This window comes from Agelaius phoeniceus, chromosome 2 (assembly GCF_051311805.1).
Source record: "Agelaius phoeniceus isolate bAgePho1 chromosome 2, bAgePho1.hap1, whole genome shotgun sequence".
Lineage (NCBI taxonomy): Eukaryota > Metazoa > Chordata > Aves > Passeriformes > Icteridae > Agelaius > Agelaius phoeniceus.
The window spans coordinates 76,889,731-76,908,207 of NC_135266.1; the positions used below are offsets into that span (position 1 = coordinate 76,889,731).

An 18,477-nucleotide genomic window follows, 5' to 3' on the forward strand; every position below is an offset into this window, starting at 1 on the left:
GTATGTATTCAAGCTCTCTCTGTTATATAAGCTAGATCATTTGAAGTGACATTAAAATGTTAGAGGGCACCTATACTTTATGCTAATCTAAATAATATGATTTGACTGTAATTTTTCTGATGTCAGTGGGGCCATCGTGTTTCATTGCTTTTGGCCTATCCTTTGATTTTCTCCTACAGTGTAGTATGTGCTATCCACATACCTGTAACTCTACAGGACAACAGCAGATTTAAAACTGAAATCATCAATACACCAAGCCAATCATTATTATTCAAATCCATGTACCATAGACAGATAGAGCCCAAAAATATGAAAAACTGCCTACAGGAAGAGACTTAGAAAGAATGTAAGTAATGTACCTTTAAAAAACTGTGAAACAAATGGTTTAAAAGACTAGGCATTTATTCTACTGCATACAGAGAATGACTTTGACATCAAACTTCAGACTGACCAGATTAAACAGTAACAAAAAAAAAACCAAAAAACAAAAACAACAGTGTAGCGACATTAGACTCATTACAGTTTATCCTACATTTATAATTCCAGGAAGTATCAATGTAGAGACCTCTTGTCTATACAATTATTTTACTTGACTGAGAAAACACTACTAAGGAAAATTACAGGATTTTGAAAAAAAAAGTCTGCCTCTGAGCTGAAGAATAAAAATTCAAAGAGTGATGAATATAGAGATATTATCTAACCTTCTCTGAGGTTAACTTCTGAGAACCAGGCCTCATGAAATACATATTTTCTAACAGTTCACAAATTTAATTCCTGGTATTTGTTACTTAAAATAGTGCTACTTGTAAGTATTTTGTTGAAATTTCCTATCTGGGATAACCATAAAACCCATCAGTTGGATTTACAAAGTTCTAGGAAAACTTTCAGACAGACTAAACGACAACAGTAAACACTACTCAGGTACAAAACTTACACTGATCTCTTCCTACTCAGCCAGTTCTAACCTGATTCAAATTACATAATCCTCTGTCCTGTTGCAACTTTATTCAAGCCTCTGGGCTCACACCTTCCCTTAGGTAAATTCTTGTAAATGCATCAGGTTTTGTAACAGTTGAAAAGAACAGAAAACATAGGCAGTTACAGAGACCAAAGATAGAAAAACAGCTTTTTTTCTTTCCCCCCCCCAGTTTTGATGTGATTTATACCCACCTGCATAGATACTGTAATTTCTTGAAGAGCAGCATCAGCTTCATCCTGCTTTGTTTTGAGCAAAATGCTTTGTTCTCCAGCTTTCGTGTTCAGTTGATCTACCAGGGCTTTAGCCTCATTCAGCTTTGAAACACCTGCCTACAAAGGTTTATAAGAAGCAAATATTTAGGAACAAATTTGAAGTGAATTTAAATGAACATTTGCTACAAATAATATGGACAAACAAAGAATAATGTAGACTAATCTTTTTTTTTAAATAATTTTTCACATTTTCTTGATATTATTTAACCTAAAAATTAGATCTGGTAGTTCTAGCTGTGTTGCTCTAAGATCTATTACTACAGCCAGAAGATAAAAAAAAATCTCAAAACAATAAACTTTTAATGAAACAACAACTAGCATATAATATTTTTCCCAGTAATTCAATAGCATTTCAGTTAACTGATATTAACTCAATGTAACTATATCTCCCCTAAAAGCAAATCAATAAAAGTTAAACAGAATGAAATAAAATAGATTATCTGATTTCTACATATTTGAACACTAAAAAAACATATATATAAAATAAAGTTTCAATTATGCTCAAAATTAACTATTTTCTTTATTCACACTTTTTACACTGTTTCCTTAATACTATTTATATAATACCAATGTTTCAAGATATATTTGAAAAAAAAATTATCTGCAAGATATTTTAATTGAGGATAAACATCACTAATTTTCCAGTAAATTATTACCTTTACTTAGCAGAGCATTTAACAAGAAACATGCCCAGTCTGATACATTCTCAAGGAAAAGTAGTAACAAAAACAAGAAAACCACTTTTCACTCTTCCAGGCACTTGAACAGAAAAGGGCATTAAGGTTGATACTATTTCTCTCCTGAAACCAGAGCATGAGCATTTGCCAATAGAGGACACACACATCACATTACCAGGCTAGCAGCCACAGCTCATTAATACAAGAGACATTTCCTAATGCAAGAATATATTGAAAAGTCATATGTTAAGGGTTTTAAACACATACCTGCAAGTGGTTCTGCCTTTTTATTAGCTCTCTTCTTTTACTGCTGTAGATGGTACTGTACACACGAAGGAATGTCATATACCTGCTGGGTGTTGCTCCATACATTTTACATGATTCGTGGATTGCCAAAAATGACTTCAGAAAATCAGAATGACCTGTACAACATCATTTGTTATACAGATAAAATGATACTGAATTTTATCTCACATTAAAATAACTAAGAAAAAGCAAGAGAATATGCTTGCTTTTTGAGATATGAATTAAGAGTATTTAAAACACCACAAAGACTATACTTTTTTATAGTACTCTCATGGAAACTACATGTAAATACATTTGAAATTCCTATTTCTCAGAAGGAAATACACTGAAATTGTTTGATGTCTGGAAAAGCCAGCAAAATTAATTGCAGACTACTGAAGGCTAATCATATAAGAAACTACTTCCACAAAAATTGAATTTTAAAATACTTGGGACTGTTTTAGAAATAAAGCCCATGTGTTTTTGTCTTCTCTCTTATCTCTGATGACAGGCAAACTAAAAGGTTTTCCTGCCATTCAGTTTATTGAACAGTTTCTCGAAAAAAGCTCAAAGATGCTGTAAAATAAACCGCATTGCCCTACAAAGGAAAAAATTCCTAAAGCATATCTATATATAAATGAATGCCTGTAATAAGTACTGCAGCCTAGATTAATTACGATGATCTAGGATAAAGATGCATGGTAATGAGAACACCAAATACTATTTTAGCCCATTATTCTAATTGGTCTATTAAAAAGCAATGTAAACCAAGAAACTCCAAGTGATCTACTGACCATCTTATATTCTGTTAGTTCCATGACCTCTAAGTACTACTTTCATAGAAAGTGGCTAAAAGTAGTATTCTGCAAGTGAGTGCTGGCACATTATGTTTGAGACACTCTTTTTAACATGACTATATTTGAAGCCTTATGATAAAAACTAATTATTCTGAAAAAGGGGCATTGCTTCCAACAAAGTAGTTTTTGAAATAATGAAAATCTACAAAAAGAATAATGAAATATCTAAACTGAAAAACTCTCAAAACATCAAATTTTCAGGTTGCAAAATAATATCCACATAGAAGGAAGACACTGACCAAAACAAGATCAAGATACAGCTAAATTAGTGTATAAAACTGAATATATAATATATATATATATATATATATATATATATATATATATATATATATATATACAGTGACTGCTTGTGACAGAAGAGACTGCATTTGATCAGCCAGGATGTATGTTCCAGACTAATGCTCCCTTGTGCAAAATGCCTGCCATGTGAATAACACCAAAGTCTATGAATATGCTGGTAAACACATACTCAAAGTATCTATGTTATTATCTATGCCCAACATGGGATCAAGTGCTTAATAACAATAACTAGTAGGTCTACCTAAATATTACCTGAATGTTTTTTCTTAACTTCTTTATGTGTTTTTCCAGTCTTTTCTTGTTCATCTGAATCACACAGAAGCATTTCAGGTATCTAAAAAAACCACAATTTTTTGCATGAAAATTATGAACAATGACATTTTGAGTTAAAATTTAAAAAACCACAAACCTTCAATTTAGTTTCTCTTTTGAAAAGACTGAAAATGATACACTTAAAATAAGGAATCCACAGAATACTTTTAGCATTAGAAAGATTAATTCTGCCTTTCCATGTCACTGATAACTTCCTATTCTCTCAAGTGGAAGATATTTATCCCAGAGGCACTGCCACCACTGCTGTTGGGCTCAGCCTTGGCCAGTAGCACAACCTTCTTGGAGCCAGCTGGCACTAACTCCACCTGAAATGGGGGAAGCTTCTGGCAGCCTCTCACAGAAGTCACCCCTGCAGGCCAACCTGACACCAAAACCTCAGCACACAAACAAAATACAACTGGTTTTAACATTTTGCTTGTAGTCTGTATTTTGTTCTTAAATGCTGTGTTTGATCAGAATCATAGTAGTCAGCATGTTGTTCAAGTCAGCCCACAGAGAGAACAAAACATAATGTTACTGGTAAAACAACAATGTTAATAATGCTTCACTGTTCTGTGGAATTTTCCATCTTTGTATAGGTGTACAAAGGGATTAAATAAGTACAGTGATAATTATTCCTTCACAACCTTAAATATCTTGACCTTATTCACCAGAGCTCAGTTATATTTAGAGACACTAATTTAAGTAAGTCACAATTAATGCAACTTACCTTTTTCATACTGTCTTCTGACCAGGTTTCCATCCATAAAACCTGACATTTTTTATACAGTGCTGGATTACTTTCACAGTTTATTGTGAAATTTAAATTGGTAGAATCCATGATCAAGACAACATGCAGATTTTGTTGAATCCCTAAAAAATGCAACAATTTTTAGTAAATAACAATCTGACTACATGATGGTAGATTTATTGCAAATACAACATAATTTGCCTTTTTTAAATACTTATCACAAGGCAATTTCTGAAAAAAAGAGCCTATAACATCAAATCGCACTAGAAAAAGAATGTTTGTAAGTAGAAATTTATGAAGTACCATGAATTCTCATTCTCTATAATATAGTGCATTTTTTAATTCTGAAGAGCTGGCAGTAGTTAAGTAGAAAGCACTAGTTCTCATTCTAATTCATGTAGACCAATAGAACCAATCAGAAGTAGTTCCATGGCTAGTTGCTATAACTATATTCTTTCTGTCATAGTCTTTGATTTATTTCTAAACTATTTAATCTTCTTATTGGGCCAAGGAAGAAACACAAATAATTAAGAAAACTATCTGTAAATTTTGCTTATAATTAGTCAGAATCCAAAGTGATTTCTTGGTATAATTGATCAATAGAAGAAATCTGTTACTAGATAAATGTAAAAGCTATACAAACCAGAAAATAATGGGAAACAAGCTTTCTTCCTTCTAATTACTTTCAACAGCAGATTTCATAACATTTGTAGAACATTCATCAATACAAATTTTCAGACAGAAAAATAAATTTTCAGCTGAGGGTTCTGTACCCTCAAATATCACAAATACTATTCCTGCCTGCTATTTGATTGCTAGCTAAAAGTAAAAACTGCACACAATAAAAAGACCATGTTAGAAATTATTTGTCCATTGTTATTATACCATTTGTTATTATACCATATATGTCCATTTGTCCAGTGTTATTATACCACTTTTTAAACTTCATATTTAATTATAACTATGTTGACATACGGTATGTGAAGTAGTTGAAAATGGGTCCTGTAAATCCATCTTGCGAAGCTTGATCCTTCAAAGGAGATAGCAATGGTTCTAATTCTTCTATTTTATACAGCCCAGGAACTTCTCCTATTTCAAGAATGAATTTGAATCAGATAAAATACACTAGAATTCTTTAAATAGCTTTGAAGGTCTCCCTTGAATCCTCTGTATAGAGAATTCAAATTTCATAGTTTTCACCTCTATACTTTCTTGAGTATTATTCCACTTTCTTAATAATTTTTTTCATGATATCATGAAAACAAAAAAACAAATTACAGTGATTCTATTTAACAGTCTACTTTGTTTATATTGCTGAAATGTGGTTGAAAAAGGCTCTTTCAAATCTACCCAAAGACAGTGACCCTTTTCTGCATACAAAGCAAATCAAACCAAACTGTCATACACCAGGACACAGGAACATGAAAGTGAGTAGCTGTCTAGATTCTCAGACATAAAGTTTTAACACTGGATAATCAAGATCTGATACTGTAAGTAGATCTGGGGTAGCACATAAGAGAGAGGAAAATCTGGTGCTCTTATTAATCAGCTTTTAAACTACTGCAGTTCCAAAAAAATCATTTAGCAACTTTGACTCAGCCCTTCAATGATCCTGTCTCTCATCCAGGAACAAAGCTGGACAAAAATAAAGTCATTTTTGTTATTTGTTACTGCTGTTTATCATCTCACTTCAGAAAAGTGAGCTTTGCTGGTGACTATTTAATTAAAGAACTCAGTCTGTACAATCTAGTAAAGCATTGGAAACCTTTCAATTTTGAGTTTTATTATAAAAGGGAAGCAGAAGAGTAGAATGCATTTTCATTCTGCTGTTACACCGTTATCAAAAAACTCCTTTGAAATTATTTAGAGGAACTAAAACAGTGTACTATAGGGTAAATAAAAGGACAACTAAGTGGACCTTGAGTCAGGTTCTTACATACAAATACTCCAATTAAAACAGCATAGAAAGCTAACTAAACCTTCTGATAGAGACATAAAATTAGAAAACATCATCTAATTCTGCCTCGTTGAGCTAAGTGGCATGGTAAAAGTAGTACCATACACTCTTTGGACTTGACTCACCTGAGGACAGTAAACTGTTGATCATCTCCAGGAAAGTGGAATGAACAAACTGATAGTCTTCCAGCAGCAATACCACCTGCTGGGCTTCAATGCCTGCAAGCTCCATCACCTAGAAGCAGGGAAGACATTTAAATAGCAGTGTATTGTCCAGAAGAGAATGATAATCATACAATATCCTGAGTTAGAAGGGACTGGCATGGATCATAATCTTTCCTTCATTAGATATTACATACGTATTTTCTCCACAGCATCTACACTATTACATATTTACAAAAGATTTCCAGGTTAAAATCAGTTAAAAGAGATATCAAATACAAAGAACATTTTACCTAGATATACAGCTTAGTAATGAAAAAATAATTAAAACAGACTCTTCCATAGAGTATATTTATGTTTATGACTCAATGATAGAATTTAATCACTCTTTTGTGTGGGCAAATATCTAGAATTTTCTTTAGCATAGCTGAAGGTAATGAGAAACTGCTGATTCAAGGTTTGCAACTGGTTTTAAATTATATGTACACTTTCATCAATCACTAAAATTTTATTTGATTGAACTACTATTAACTGGTAGATCATAGTAGAGACAGAAAATAAAAGTATATAACAACATGGAAATATATACATGAAAAAGCCTTTTGCATAAATATTCACAAAAAAAATCATATTTATAAGTTCTATAACAATCAAAAAGAGCTCTGGTATTCCAAAAAGTGGATTTTCAGTTAGTTACTCTAAAGAACAGTACACACATTTAGAATTTCTAAAAAATTACTTGTTTCATTTAGACTATCATTTTTCTTCTCTTAAAATATCTCTTTTCCACAACCTTTGGTGTCCTTCAAAATTCCCACATTCTTTATTTTTTCTTTAACATACACCTACAGCATTACAAAATAGACCAAACTGAGTGACTTACATATTTAAGATCAGTTTTGAACTGCTTCAGCTGATAACCTCTGGAAATTTTGGGAGTAATCAGAACAGCTCCGTGCATATGACTGACTAAAGAGGTAACTGTCCGACGACCTACACCACTCCGTCCTGCCAAAAGAAGTGATCCTCCAGGAAAACTCAGCACTCTGTCCACTTTGGACATATAACTGAGGACTTCATGGAACAGTAAAATATCTATCTCTTTTTTGTCCCGTCCATAATGAATTATACCCTATTTAAAAAAAAAGAAGAAAAAAAAATCTAATCACTAATAATAAATATATGCAGTGAGATATGCAAACATCCAACATTTTAACATTTAGAAAAGAAGGGCTTAAAAGCTTTAGAGATCACACTGGGCTTCATTCAGAAAAAAAATATTTTTGTCACTGAATTTAGAAACCTCACATACCCTTTATGAGTAGTAAATATATCAAAAATTAACATATCACACTATGCCCAGCACCAGAACACCTTGGAAGTCTTTGGTATATTGAAATAGGAATCTACCACTGAACTAATTAAAATTGAATAATGGACGAGAACGAAGTTTGAACTGTGTTTCTGACTACAGATTAATTAATAACTCAGGAGAGTGTTTTAGGCACCTAATTGCTGCATAATTGCTTATTATGGAAGTTCCTAGTGAAAGACACACAGCAGCAGATCCTATGATTAAATTATGACCTTGTTATACTCATTAAAACCTCATCTTTAAAGCCCAATGTATCCTGCAGTCAGGGAAAAAAAAAACAAAATCAACAAACTCCCTGCTTACTGAGGCTGTTGAATTTCCTAATTTCCCATATAGTGTATTGGTCACAAGTTGGTATTTAAGGAGAGGTGGTAGATTACCATCTGAAGTCCATCAAACACTATGACTAAGGGTGACAATTTTAAAAACTCTCATCCTAAAAATCAGATAGCCTGGAGGAGTTAAAATGTTTGCATTTCCTCATCAAGCTCACTTTTTTGTACTTAAACTGCTTAAACTGCTTTAAAGCATGCCAAATCTCCAGCAGTTCTTCAAACAAAAATTATGCTACCATATTGCACATTCAAAAAGAAATCATTTAGTAAAACACTTAGGGACTCAAACAATATACAAATATATATGGACATAAATGTTTCTCAAAATGTTGGTTCATCAAACTGTTGTAAATCAGCAAGAAAGGCAACTGATGTCCTTTCATCAACCTAACCTTGCTACATACTTCCTACTGCCTGCCACATAACATCACAAGTCTTCCCTTCACCAAATGCAAAAAGTGATTCTTTGAACAGGAGGCAGCCCCCACCATAAACCTGGTTGCTTGCATGTTACTCTTAGCCAAAACTCTCTAGAATCATTGCTGTGTATATTCTTTAATCGTGCCTCACTTTTTGAATAACATCTTTCAGGTCTGTTGAGTTTAGTCTGCCAAGTGGCCTCCCATGTGGTGGTAGTGCCTGGCCTGGTGTGATGAATGCCTCTTGACAAGCTCCCCATGTTACATAAAAGGTATCTGTGAAAAAAAAGGAAACTTTTGAAACTTCAGGTGTTCAACTCATATGCTATCTAACTTGACTAGGCATTTCCTAAACAAATATTTCAGGTTTGTGTGGTATGCTTCAAATGGCTTACCTGCCATATTGTCCAGAACATCTGAGCCCCAATCACCTTGAAACACATTGGTCAAAATGTTATCAAATACTTGAAGTTCTTTTGTGCCAACAATTCTGTCACGGAACAAGCGGCGTGCTTCATAAGCAAGAACTTCCAACACAAAGTCTGCAGTTTGTATTAATGAACCTACAAAATTTAATGAGAGAATTAATTTTATATATTTATAATAGATTTGCAAATTTCTACTTTAAAATATGAAATTGAAAATGAGCAAGAGAAATTACATACCAGTAGGAGAGCATCGGTAAGGAAGAAATAAGAGAAAAAGTAAAATTATGAAGTGCTTTTTAACAATTTCTTTATGGATCGTTACAAGATAAAATGAAATATATTCTATTAAAGCAAGTTCTTTCTATTAAAACAAGTGTCAGCTTTTAACAAAAATGAACAAGGTGTTGCGCACAAAGTCAAAATTAAAAGTCAGTTTTACAGGCAATGAAACCAAGAAAATCCAGAAGACATTTTTAAATGGGAAGAGAAAGACTGATAACAAACACTAAAATAATAATAAATACCCAAAACAGTCTGTATTAGAAAATGCCAATAGAGACTCCAAATCTTAAATACTCCTCACAAAAGTAAAAAGGAAGGTGAGTAATAACAAGCCTTGCTGTTCATCACTGGAAAAGCACATGCACATGTCAATGTTAGATACAACTAAGAAGTCCTTAAATCAGCTGAGATTACCCATTCATTGATTGTCAGTACAGCTTTTCTGAAATCATTCAAGCTGCATTTACCATCTCATGATCCCAGAAAATAAGTGGAAAGGAAGTACAGCATTCTTATCACTTTAATCCTCTTTAAGCAGCCCTCTGTGCAACCTTCTAATGAATGTAAGAGCTAAAAGATAATGAGTAATTGCTTGTGATGTAGTAATAATACCAATTTCAGAGACAAAAACAAGTTTAGAAAGCAGCCTTTGAAGTATGTGTATAAACCAGGTTTATACAACCAGGTACAGCAGGACAAGCATGAGAGGCAAGGCTCTGGGAATACAGAAAACAACAAATATGCTCACAAAAACCTCAACACAAACCACAAAAAAACACAGAACAAAACAGTGAAAAGTAGGGGGCACAGTTCAAATTCCCATAGTAAGAATGCAGTCCCAAACCACTAACTTCCCTTAAACCATAAAAAGCTCCCACACATATTTTAAAACATCGTTGGATTTTTTTTTAACTTGTTTACTCTTATGTTATGGAATGAACTGTCAGGCATTTTTTCCCTCCATTGAGTTACAGACAGTTCACAGTTTAAAAAGATCATTGTGGAGCCAACAGTAAGACTGACATCAATGATAATCTAGCCCATTTTAGAACTACTTTATTAAAAAAAAAAACAAATAAGTGACTTACCACCTTCTAAATCGTATCTGAATAAACCAAGAACCCACTGAGTAAGAATACATGGTGTAAAAAGGTAATGACTGTGATCATCAACTGTGAATTTTGCTCGTACCTAAAAATGGGAGTTAAGGAAAGGAAAAAAAAATGATATTGTAAAATTTAAAGTACTTTTCTAAGGTACCAGATAGATTAGTTTTCTAGTTGGTGAACATTCAGATATTCTATGAATGTACTCCTTGTTTAAATCTTGTTTTCTGACCACAAGATTTTTGTCTGAACATTTTTTCAGTACCATTTTGTGATGGAAACAACTGCACATCTCACCTAGGCCTGTTAGTGCAGTATTATCAGACAAAATACATAATTTTTTTAAACAATACCAAATATGAAACACAAAGGCAATACTGAAATGTAATAAAAACCAACTTAAATTATTAACATTTTCGCACTAAAACCTACCTAAATTAGTAATACTTTCTCACTACAAAATACTTCATACTTACTCTTCTCCCACAGAGCATATTCGAATTTACAACTACATCTTTAATTCAAGGAATAACTGCTTTCATCAGTCATTTGATCACAGTGTAATGAGACTTCAACTCATAGTTCTTGGAATACATCAATGTCAAATGTAACTCCTGCTAAGAGGTGCATGCCAGTCAGTGACTAAGCCCACATCGTAGTCAAAAGGATCAAGTCTATATCATGCTTCTGCCTGGATGGGGACATTCATACATTCTACAGCAAGCACCACACAGTACCTTCCCCAGTAAGGCTATGCACTGATTAAGAAAAGCAAGTAGTTAAGCATTTTGCTAGACAGAAGTTCTTAAATTTCAGTGGGAGGCTAAAATGAGCATGTGTCCAGTTGTAAACACCGGCTTTTAACAGTGTACCATTGTAATAGGTAGTCCTTGATCTTTTTAAAGGATGCCACCCTCATATCTCCTTCTGTGTTCATAACAGCATCCAAAACAACTAGTCACAGAATCATCTGTTGCACTGTCTCCTCATCCATTAAGTAGTAAAACACTACTATCCACATTTCATAAATCAGGAACTGAAAGTATAGAAGTGTTAAGATAAGAGTGCCAAAATCCTAAAACAAATCTATGGGAAAGCAAGAGCATTTACTGCTTACTCTGCTTGCTTCCAATACCTAGGGTTTTCTGAAAATAACAAGTTCCAAAATTGATATCAACTTTGTTAAAAAGATATAAACTTAGATTTTAATACTGATAAACCTTTTTACTCTCTTGTTAATATCAAAAGCTTATTATTTGTAATAAAATATCTGAACTCTCCATCTCCTTGAAGAAAGAAAAAAGGTTTCCATACCTGTTGATAGATCTGAACCATAGATCCTGCTAGCTGATGTATTTTTGGTAAAGAACCCCAAACAGGGTGATTCTTTAGGTTTTTCTGTAGTACAGGTTCCAAGTAGGCACTATAAATAGTTTGTAATTGATCTCTTTCTGGATAGCTAAAAAGGGAAAAAACCTAGTCATTATGGACTTTTTCTGTTTAACTAAAACTGAGTTAAACTTATATACACAATTACTGAGAAATTTCATTGAATAGCATTTCCAGCCAGCAGCTAAGAAAAATCATCATTTTATTGCATTAAGCCACTCTATGAAATTTTCTAAATACATCTGTTGATATGGTCAAACTTAAATAAATAAACTTCAATTTCTCTAACTTTATAACCAAATACCACCTTAACATAAAGCTGCAGAAAGAAGTTTACTGCAAGCAAAATTATCCAACAGGAAACATATTTCAAACACTTCACTACCACAGGCACCTGCAGATTCCTCTTAGCTGGACTCTGGTGCCAGGAGGCACCAAATAAGCACCAAATCCGACAATCACAAACTGTGACAAAAGATCAAAGACTGGAACAGCTACATCTTTGCAAAGACTAAATTGGCAAGAGGTCCTTATAAAGAGAGGCTGAATCTGAGTTCTGAGTGTTAGACTAATTTACATGTACTTACTCAATTGCACAGAGACGAACAATAGAGGTAAATCTGGAGGTAAGTTTATGTCTTCCTAATGTTCCTCCAGCTGACATGGAAGCCACAATTTGGATGTTTTCTAAACCAACCCATTCCAGATTTTCATCATAAAATCCTTGATATGTAAGAACCTTTAATAATTAAATAAATACTTCATTAAAGGAAAGTCAACAGAGTATCATACAAAATAAAATATAATAAAAAAGTGAGAAATGTACCATTATTTCTGCTTTCTTAACTGCCTGAGGAATCTTACTCCTTATAATTTTGTCATCTGCACATTTGCAGGACTCCATTGTCCCAATCATTAATGAAGATGTTAAACAGATCACAGCTTCCAAATAGACTCTGTACCACTGACAATCACCCTTTGGGTCTGGCTCTTCAGCCAGCTTTCAGTCCACCTCACTATATGCTTATGCAGCCTGTATCAACAGCTTTTCTTGTGAGAATCTTTTGGAAGACAGCATCAATGGTCTTAGTGAAGTCCATATATATATTCACTCTCTTCCCCTCAGCAAGCCATGACTTGTCCCTGGTGAATCCATGCTGACTGCTTCTGGCAATCTTTTTGTCATTCATATGTCTACTGCACTGTAACTCATTGAGATGAGTGCTGTCTTTATTTGTTTATAAGTATCAGCCAAATAAAAATGGTATCTTATTTCTGGCTGACACCTACATATTCTATTAAAGCACAAACAAAACCAATGCCAATACAGGACGCAGGATTTTAACACTGAAATTAATCAACATAGGTATTTACTACATATGCTAAATAATATCCAGTATACTTGAGGCTCTTTATAAATAATAGACATAAGTGTTCACCTGCTGCAAAAAAGCCACAAGAGTGCTTGTTCCCCATTTATCAGGTTTGGGTAGATTGATGTCTTTTAAGTACAAAACAAGCCTTTCACAGTCCTTTGGTCTGTACACTCGCCCAGTGTTTGTGCTGATTACAATGCAAGTTTGACTTAATTTCTGTAGAAGATGTTGAGAAGTAGTCTGTGCACTGCAGTGAACAGTGGCAATCTGAGTGGAGCGGAGCTGAGAAAATGCATAGTGAAGCAGCATCCTAGAAAACCAAACACGTACATACATATAGGCATAAATAAATTAAAATGCTGTGTACCAAAAGATATTTTATAGTTTCTGAATTAACATGCATATACTAAATCCTATATTAATGGAATAGGTGGAACATGAGGTTTGCTGAATTCAGTATTCTTGCCTTTAAAACTGTAACATTTTCCATTCACAAAACTCAATGGAAGTGTAGTGCATACAGCTACAAAAAACAATTTAGTACCTTGGTTTAGTGACCCAAACCATCCAAATAAGGAATCTAATAAAGGCAACAGGATGTGCTAAATTGAGTTGCCTGCACAGGGCATCTAGTGCCTCTTGAAATGAAACTGGATCTCATGTGCCTCTAAGCTGTTGCTCCATGACAGCTGGTTTTCCAAAGATCCTGTTTCATATCTAAAAGCTACATTCACATATCTTGGATGCACAGTGACAGTCTGAAATGTCCCTGTAGGGCTTCATAATTTACTTACTTGCCACTACATAAAGTTTTTTTAATTAATGACCTAAACCAGTCATATTCTATCAGAAACTCATATGATAAAAGCATTATAAAAAACTTACAGATTCTGTCAAACTAGAAGTATATTTTGCTTAAAGTAGAAATTATTTTTTACCCCTTTCCGCATCCTTCAGGACCCACAAGAAGAAATGGCTGTTTATTATTAATATCTAGCCACGGTCTAAAGTAATCTAAACCTCTCTGCATGTCAGGGGTTTGGATGACAGGAAGTGTTTGGAGATTGCTGAAGTCATCAGCTGTTAGATTTTCAGGTTTTTTCAGCTGATACAGCATTAGCTCTCCAGTGTCAGTGTCATAATATGTGTCCAGGGGCTTCCTTGGATCAGGAGGAGACTCTTGTGCCCAACTGAAGATCTTTAAAAAAAATAAAAACAAAGCTTCAGTTAAATCCATATTCCTAACAACAAAATCTACAATTTCAAGCTAGTCTAAAGAATGTTCAACGAATATTTATGTAAAATCAAACACATAATTCTTTGATTTGATAGTTTGAGGCTGCCTTTGAAAATTAATTCATATCATACATATGCTTTATGATTAAGTCCTTAACTAAACAATACTATATTACTCCTCCAACTTTTCATAATATAAAGAAATTAAAATAAATTGTATTTAGAAAAGCTTTAATTTTTTTTTTTTTATATTAGGCATGCTAATAAGAAGAATACTTAAGAATACCTCCCTGATGAGGAGGAGGTAAAGTCCTGTTTCTATTTCAAGTATTCTGAACAGAAAAAAAAACCCCAAAAAATAAATCTAAATTACATATACCACACATATAGACAAACACAGCCTGCTGCAGTGTGTCCTGGAACTAAGCAGTATGGACAAAGGCATTTCACTGTCTCTTGGTGCAGGACCAAAGGATTGCTATCTGGTATGCAATGAACCAGTGACACATAAAACATTCCTTCACTTCTCAGCTATTTCCCTACAGATTACACAAATCAAAATCAAATTAGAGCACAGAGACTACCTCTTTTGCAAATTCTTGTCGTGACTTCATGTTGAGATTGCCACCAAGACCACGTAACAAGTTAATAATAAACTGTCCACGATCAGTACTTCCATGAAGATGAGACAGTCCATTCATCACAGTTCCAACTAAACTTGTTTCCACTACAAAGTCATTCTGTAAATTGAAATTTATAGTAGATTTAAATATATTCCTCAATACAAATGTGGTGTATTGCTAGCATGCTTTTGTTACTCATTGCTTTTTGACATTTACACAAATGAGGTAAGATCTCAACACTGCTATTGTTCTAGAAAATTCACGTGACATTAAGTTATTTCTAAGCAATGATATGGCGGTTTTAATTCCAGACTATGAGTTAATGTAATTTAGGATAAGCAATCAGAACTTTCCTCACAGATTTTGAGAATTTATAAGGAATAAACACAACTGTACACTGGAGATCTTTCTTTTGAACAGATTATTTATGGATTTTGCTCTTTGGCACCAAAGGGAATTTGCAGCCTCAGGAAGAATGCCATGGCTTTTACTTTGTTACTTTAAAAGTTAAAAAAATGCCACGCATAAAAGATTTAGGAGGAAAAATAATTAGAAGAACACAACAGGACCATGTATGCTCCTCAGCAGGAGATAATGCACATCTCTTAAACACTAGCACCCTGGCCACTTTAGAAAGTCTCCTAAAAAAATATTTTCAGCACATAAGCTACTTGATCAAGGCAAATTCAACTCCTCCAGAGGGGGAGTATGGGGAGCAGCATTAATGTGGTCACAGCACCAAGCCTGCCAAAGTACAAGAAGGGTTTGAACAATGCTTGCAGGTGCATGGTTTGATTCTTGGGGTGGTCCCGTGCAGGGCCAGGAATTGGACTTCTGTGATCCCTGTGGGTCCCTTCCAACTCAGGATACTCTAAAATTCTATCTAAAAAGTGCTGAGATTTTTTTTAATTACAGTTCAAAAATTAATCTGAAAGATCTGTTTAGTGCTAAACTAGAAAAATGAATCCTACTTAACAGAAGCTGAAATTTGATTAAGTATTTCTTTACTAACCTTCTTTACAACCCAGTTTAAAGCCTTTTCAAAATAGGCTCCAATCCAATTTTCAAGGTTGCATCTGTATTCTTCAGGCTGACTTCTTATCCAAGACTTTATTAGAGCATTAAGATCTGTATCTTCATCACTAAGTCAAAACAAAAAAAGATTCAGATAAATACAAGACACCAATGTCTTTAGATAGATTGTTTTAAAGGAACAACAAAATTCCAGAAGAAGTCTAGTAAAATACTTTGACAATTTCTAACCAATATTTAAAGAATATTGGGCTTTCCAGTAAAGAATTCACAGTGTCCTTTAGAAAAAATCTGAGATATTTCAGTCAAAAGTTTATAACAAACACCACGGAAGGGATATGCAACCTAAACAAACTTCCTCAGTGATTGACTTCCTAAATGTAAGCAACTAATCATCTGCTCTCTTCACTTGAGAATACCTTTCAAGAAAAGTAAGTATATATTTGCTCACTTTAAAAGTATGCATGTCTTCTGGCTTACCTGAGAAAGATCATTCCCATTCGGGATATCGTAGCAGGAGAAGCACAGCTAAGGTCATGAGTTTCGAATATAAAGTTGACATTTGAACCAAACTGAATTCTTTCTCCACTGGGCATAGTCAACAATTTGTTGTCATCCAAAACAGAATTCAAAGATTCAATCCATTCTGGATCAATATCACCATCACAAATTATCCATGAAGTAACATCTATTTCCAGACAGAAAAATAAAATATCAAACCCAAGAAAAACAGTTCAAAAATATCACCCCTTGCTATCTTAATGTCATTTATTATTCTTTCTTCATTATGACTTACATTTCTATGAAGACACTCCTCACATGCTTTGCCTTCTGCTGCCTATTTTTGCTTTCTTATAACAAAATTTGTAAAGAATTTACCGAGGCATTTGGCTACAAGTGTTACCAGAAGTTTTTCTTGCCTTATGCTATCCACAAACAATACCACAATATGAAGAAGTACTTGAAAAGGAACCATTTCTGTAATTTCAGTGTAACATCTGCCAGTCCCTCTCAGACATACCTCGGGGCTCTCGCACCACTTGCCGAGCACTGTTTGTAAGCACTCCATCAGACCATTCCCTGGTATCCATGTCAATGCGGCCCAGCAGCTGATGCCGAGGCATGGCTTTGGGATTCATTGTGTACTGCTTCACCACTCGGCCAGTTTTACCAAGGGCTGTCTTTAACATCCGCCAGAGTGTTGATTTACCTCCACCACTGGGACCTACGATAACTACACCCGTTCTTTGACGCAGTTGTTCATATAACTCCAAAGCCTTCTTGATCTAGACAATGAAAGAGATAACAGCTATGTGAAAATGTAAAGCTAAATGAAATATGCTCATTTACAGTATTTCTGAGATTTACTCTGCATGCAGACATTTTTGATAATTTTGACTTTTTAAATAATAGATAATAGCAGATATATTTAGAATTATGATACTAAGGTTTTGAAGAATTTTTTTTACATGTTAGAAGCATTTCACTAAATTACTAACACAAAAGTAAAAGCTATCTTCCAGCATATTTTTAATGAGAATTTAACCAATCTTCAGTCACAAAACATCATACAGTTCTACAATAAATAAAAACAAGGCAGAGAACTGCTTCTGAAAATCAAATATTCACATATTTCATTCTTTCAGTGTCCAAAATATTCATTGGCATTTGTATCTGGCTTGAATGAAACTGTGTGTCACACGTTCACATCTTAATTTTCCTTGCACTATTTTTCTTTGAATTACATAACTGATCTACAGTGCTTTGAACACACAGGTAATTTTTTGTATACATGTAACTGGAATCTAACAACCAGTTATTCTCTTTTTTATAAAAGGTTTTTCAAAAAAACCCAGAAATTTGTTAAATGAATGTAATATGAATCAGTTCTAATTCAGAATAATACTGTTTTGTTGCTGTAGTTGATGTTTACCTGTGTGCTTATAATTTCCAAGTTTGCCTCCTCAAAGACTTGTTGTAAAGCTGCAGTTAACTCAGCATATTCCACATCTTTAGAATCAGTGCCAGGAAATACATCTTTAACCAGCTCATCAAAACGAGTGCAGTCTGCAAATGTAAGCTTTGATGTGGTGTTCAGTCGCAAAGCTTGAACCACTATGTGACTTTCATTAACTGGAAAGAAAAACAAAGAAAACAGATCAGTTTAAGCTGTGTCAACACTGCTCATACATTGAAAGTAGAATTGGAGCATAGATTTCAGAATTCCAGTTCATATACCATTCTACTTGCAAGTTAGGTATTGTAAGTACAATATATGCCCAGAAATGCATTCTATACAGATATGAGGTGGTTATGATGCTG

General features: G+C 33.9%; 1 protein-coding gene across 2 annotated transcripts in view; it reads right to left on the reverse strand.

Annotated features, from left to right (window-relative positions):
• Positions 1 to 18,477, reverse strand: part of DYNC2H1 (dynein cytoplasmic 2 heavy chain 1) — a 144,432-nt gene that overhangs the window by 96,931 nt on the left and 29,024 nt on the right. Inside the window, exons 37-55 of one of the 2 annotated variants that reach the window (XM_077173954.1) lie at positions 18,089 to 18,288; positions 17,177 to 17,441; positions 16,636 to 16,843; positions 16,136 to 16,265; positions 15,085 to 15,240; positions 14,203 to 14,462; positions 13,328 to 13,574; positions 12,476 to 12,627; positions 11,814 to 11,958; positions 10,482 to 10,584; positions 9,079 to 9,225; positions 8,835 to 8,959; positions 7,438 to 7,686; positions 6,519 to 6,627; positions 5,412 to 5,525; positions 4,416 to 4,558; positions 3,626 to 3,707; positions 2,196 to 2,350; positions 1,171 to 1,308 (exon numbers count right to left, since the gene is read on the reverse strand). In XM_077173954.1, coding sequence (XP_077030069.1) covers positions 1,171 to 1,308; positions 2,196 to 2,350; positions 3,626 to 3,707; positions 4,416 to 4,558; positions 5,412 to 5,525; positions 6,519 to 6,627; positions 7,438 to 7,686; positions 8,835 to 8,959; positions 9,079 to 9,225; positions 10,482 to 10,584; positions 11,814 to 11,958; positions 12,476 to 12,627; positions 13,328 to 13,574; positions 14,203 to 14,462; positions 15,085 to 15,240; positions 16,136 to 16,265; positions 16,636 to 16,843; positions 17,177 to 17,441; positions 18,089 to 18,288 — 3,128 coding nt within the window. Of the gene's footprint in view, positions 1 to 1,170; positions 1,309 to 2,195; positions 2,351 to 3,625; positions 3,708 to 4,415; positions 4,559 to 5,411; positions 5,526 to 6,518; positions 6,628 to 7,437; positions 7,687 to 8,834; positions 8,960 to 9,078; positions 9,247 to 10,481; positions 10,585 to 11,813; positions 11,959 to 12,475; positions 12,628 to 13,327; positions 13,575 to 14,202; positions 14,463 to 15,084; positions 15,241 to 16,135; positions 16,266 to 16,635; positions 16,844 to 17,176; positions 17,442 to 18,088; positions 18,289 to 18,477 lie in introns of both variants that reach the window. The other variant, XM_054652170.2, reaches the window with a different exon arrangement.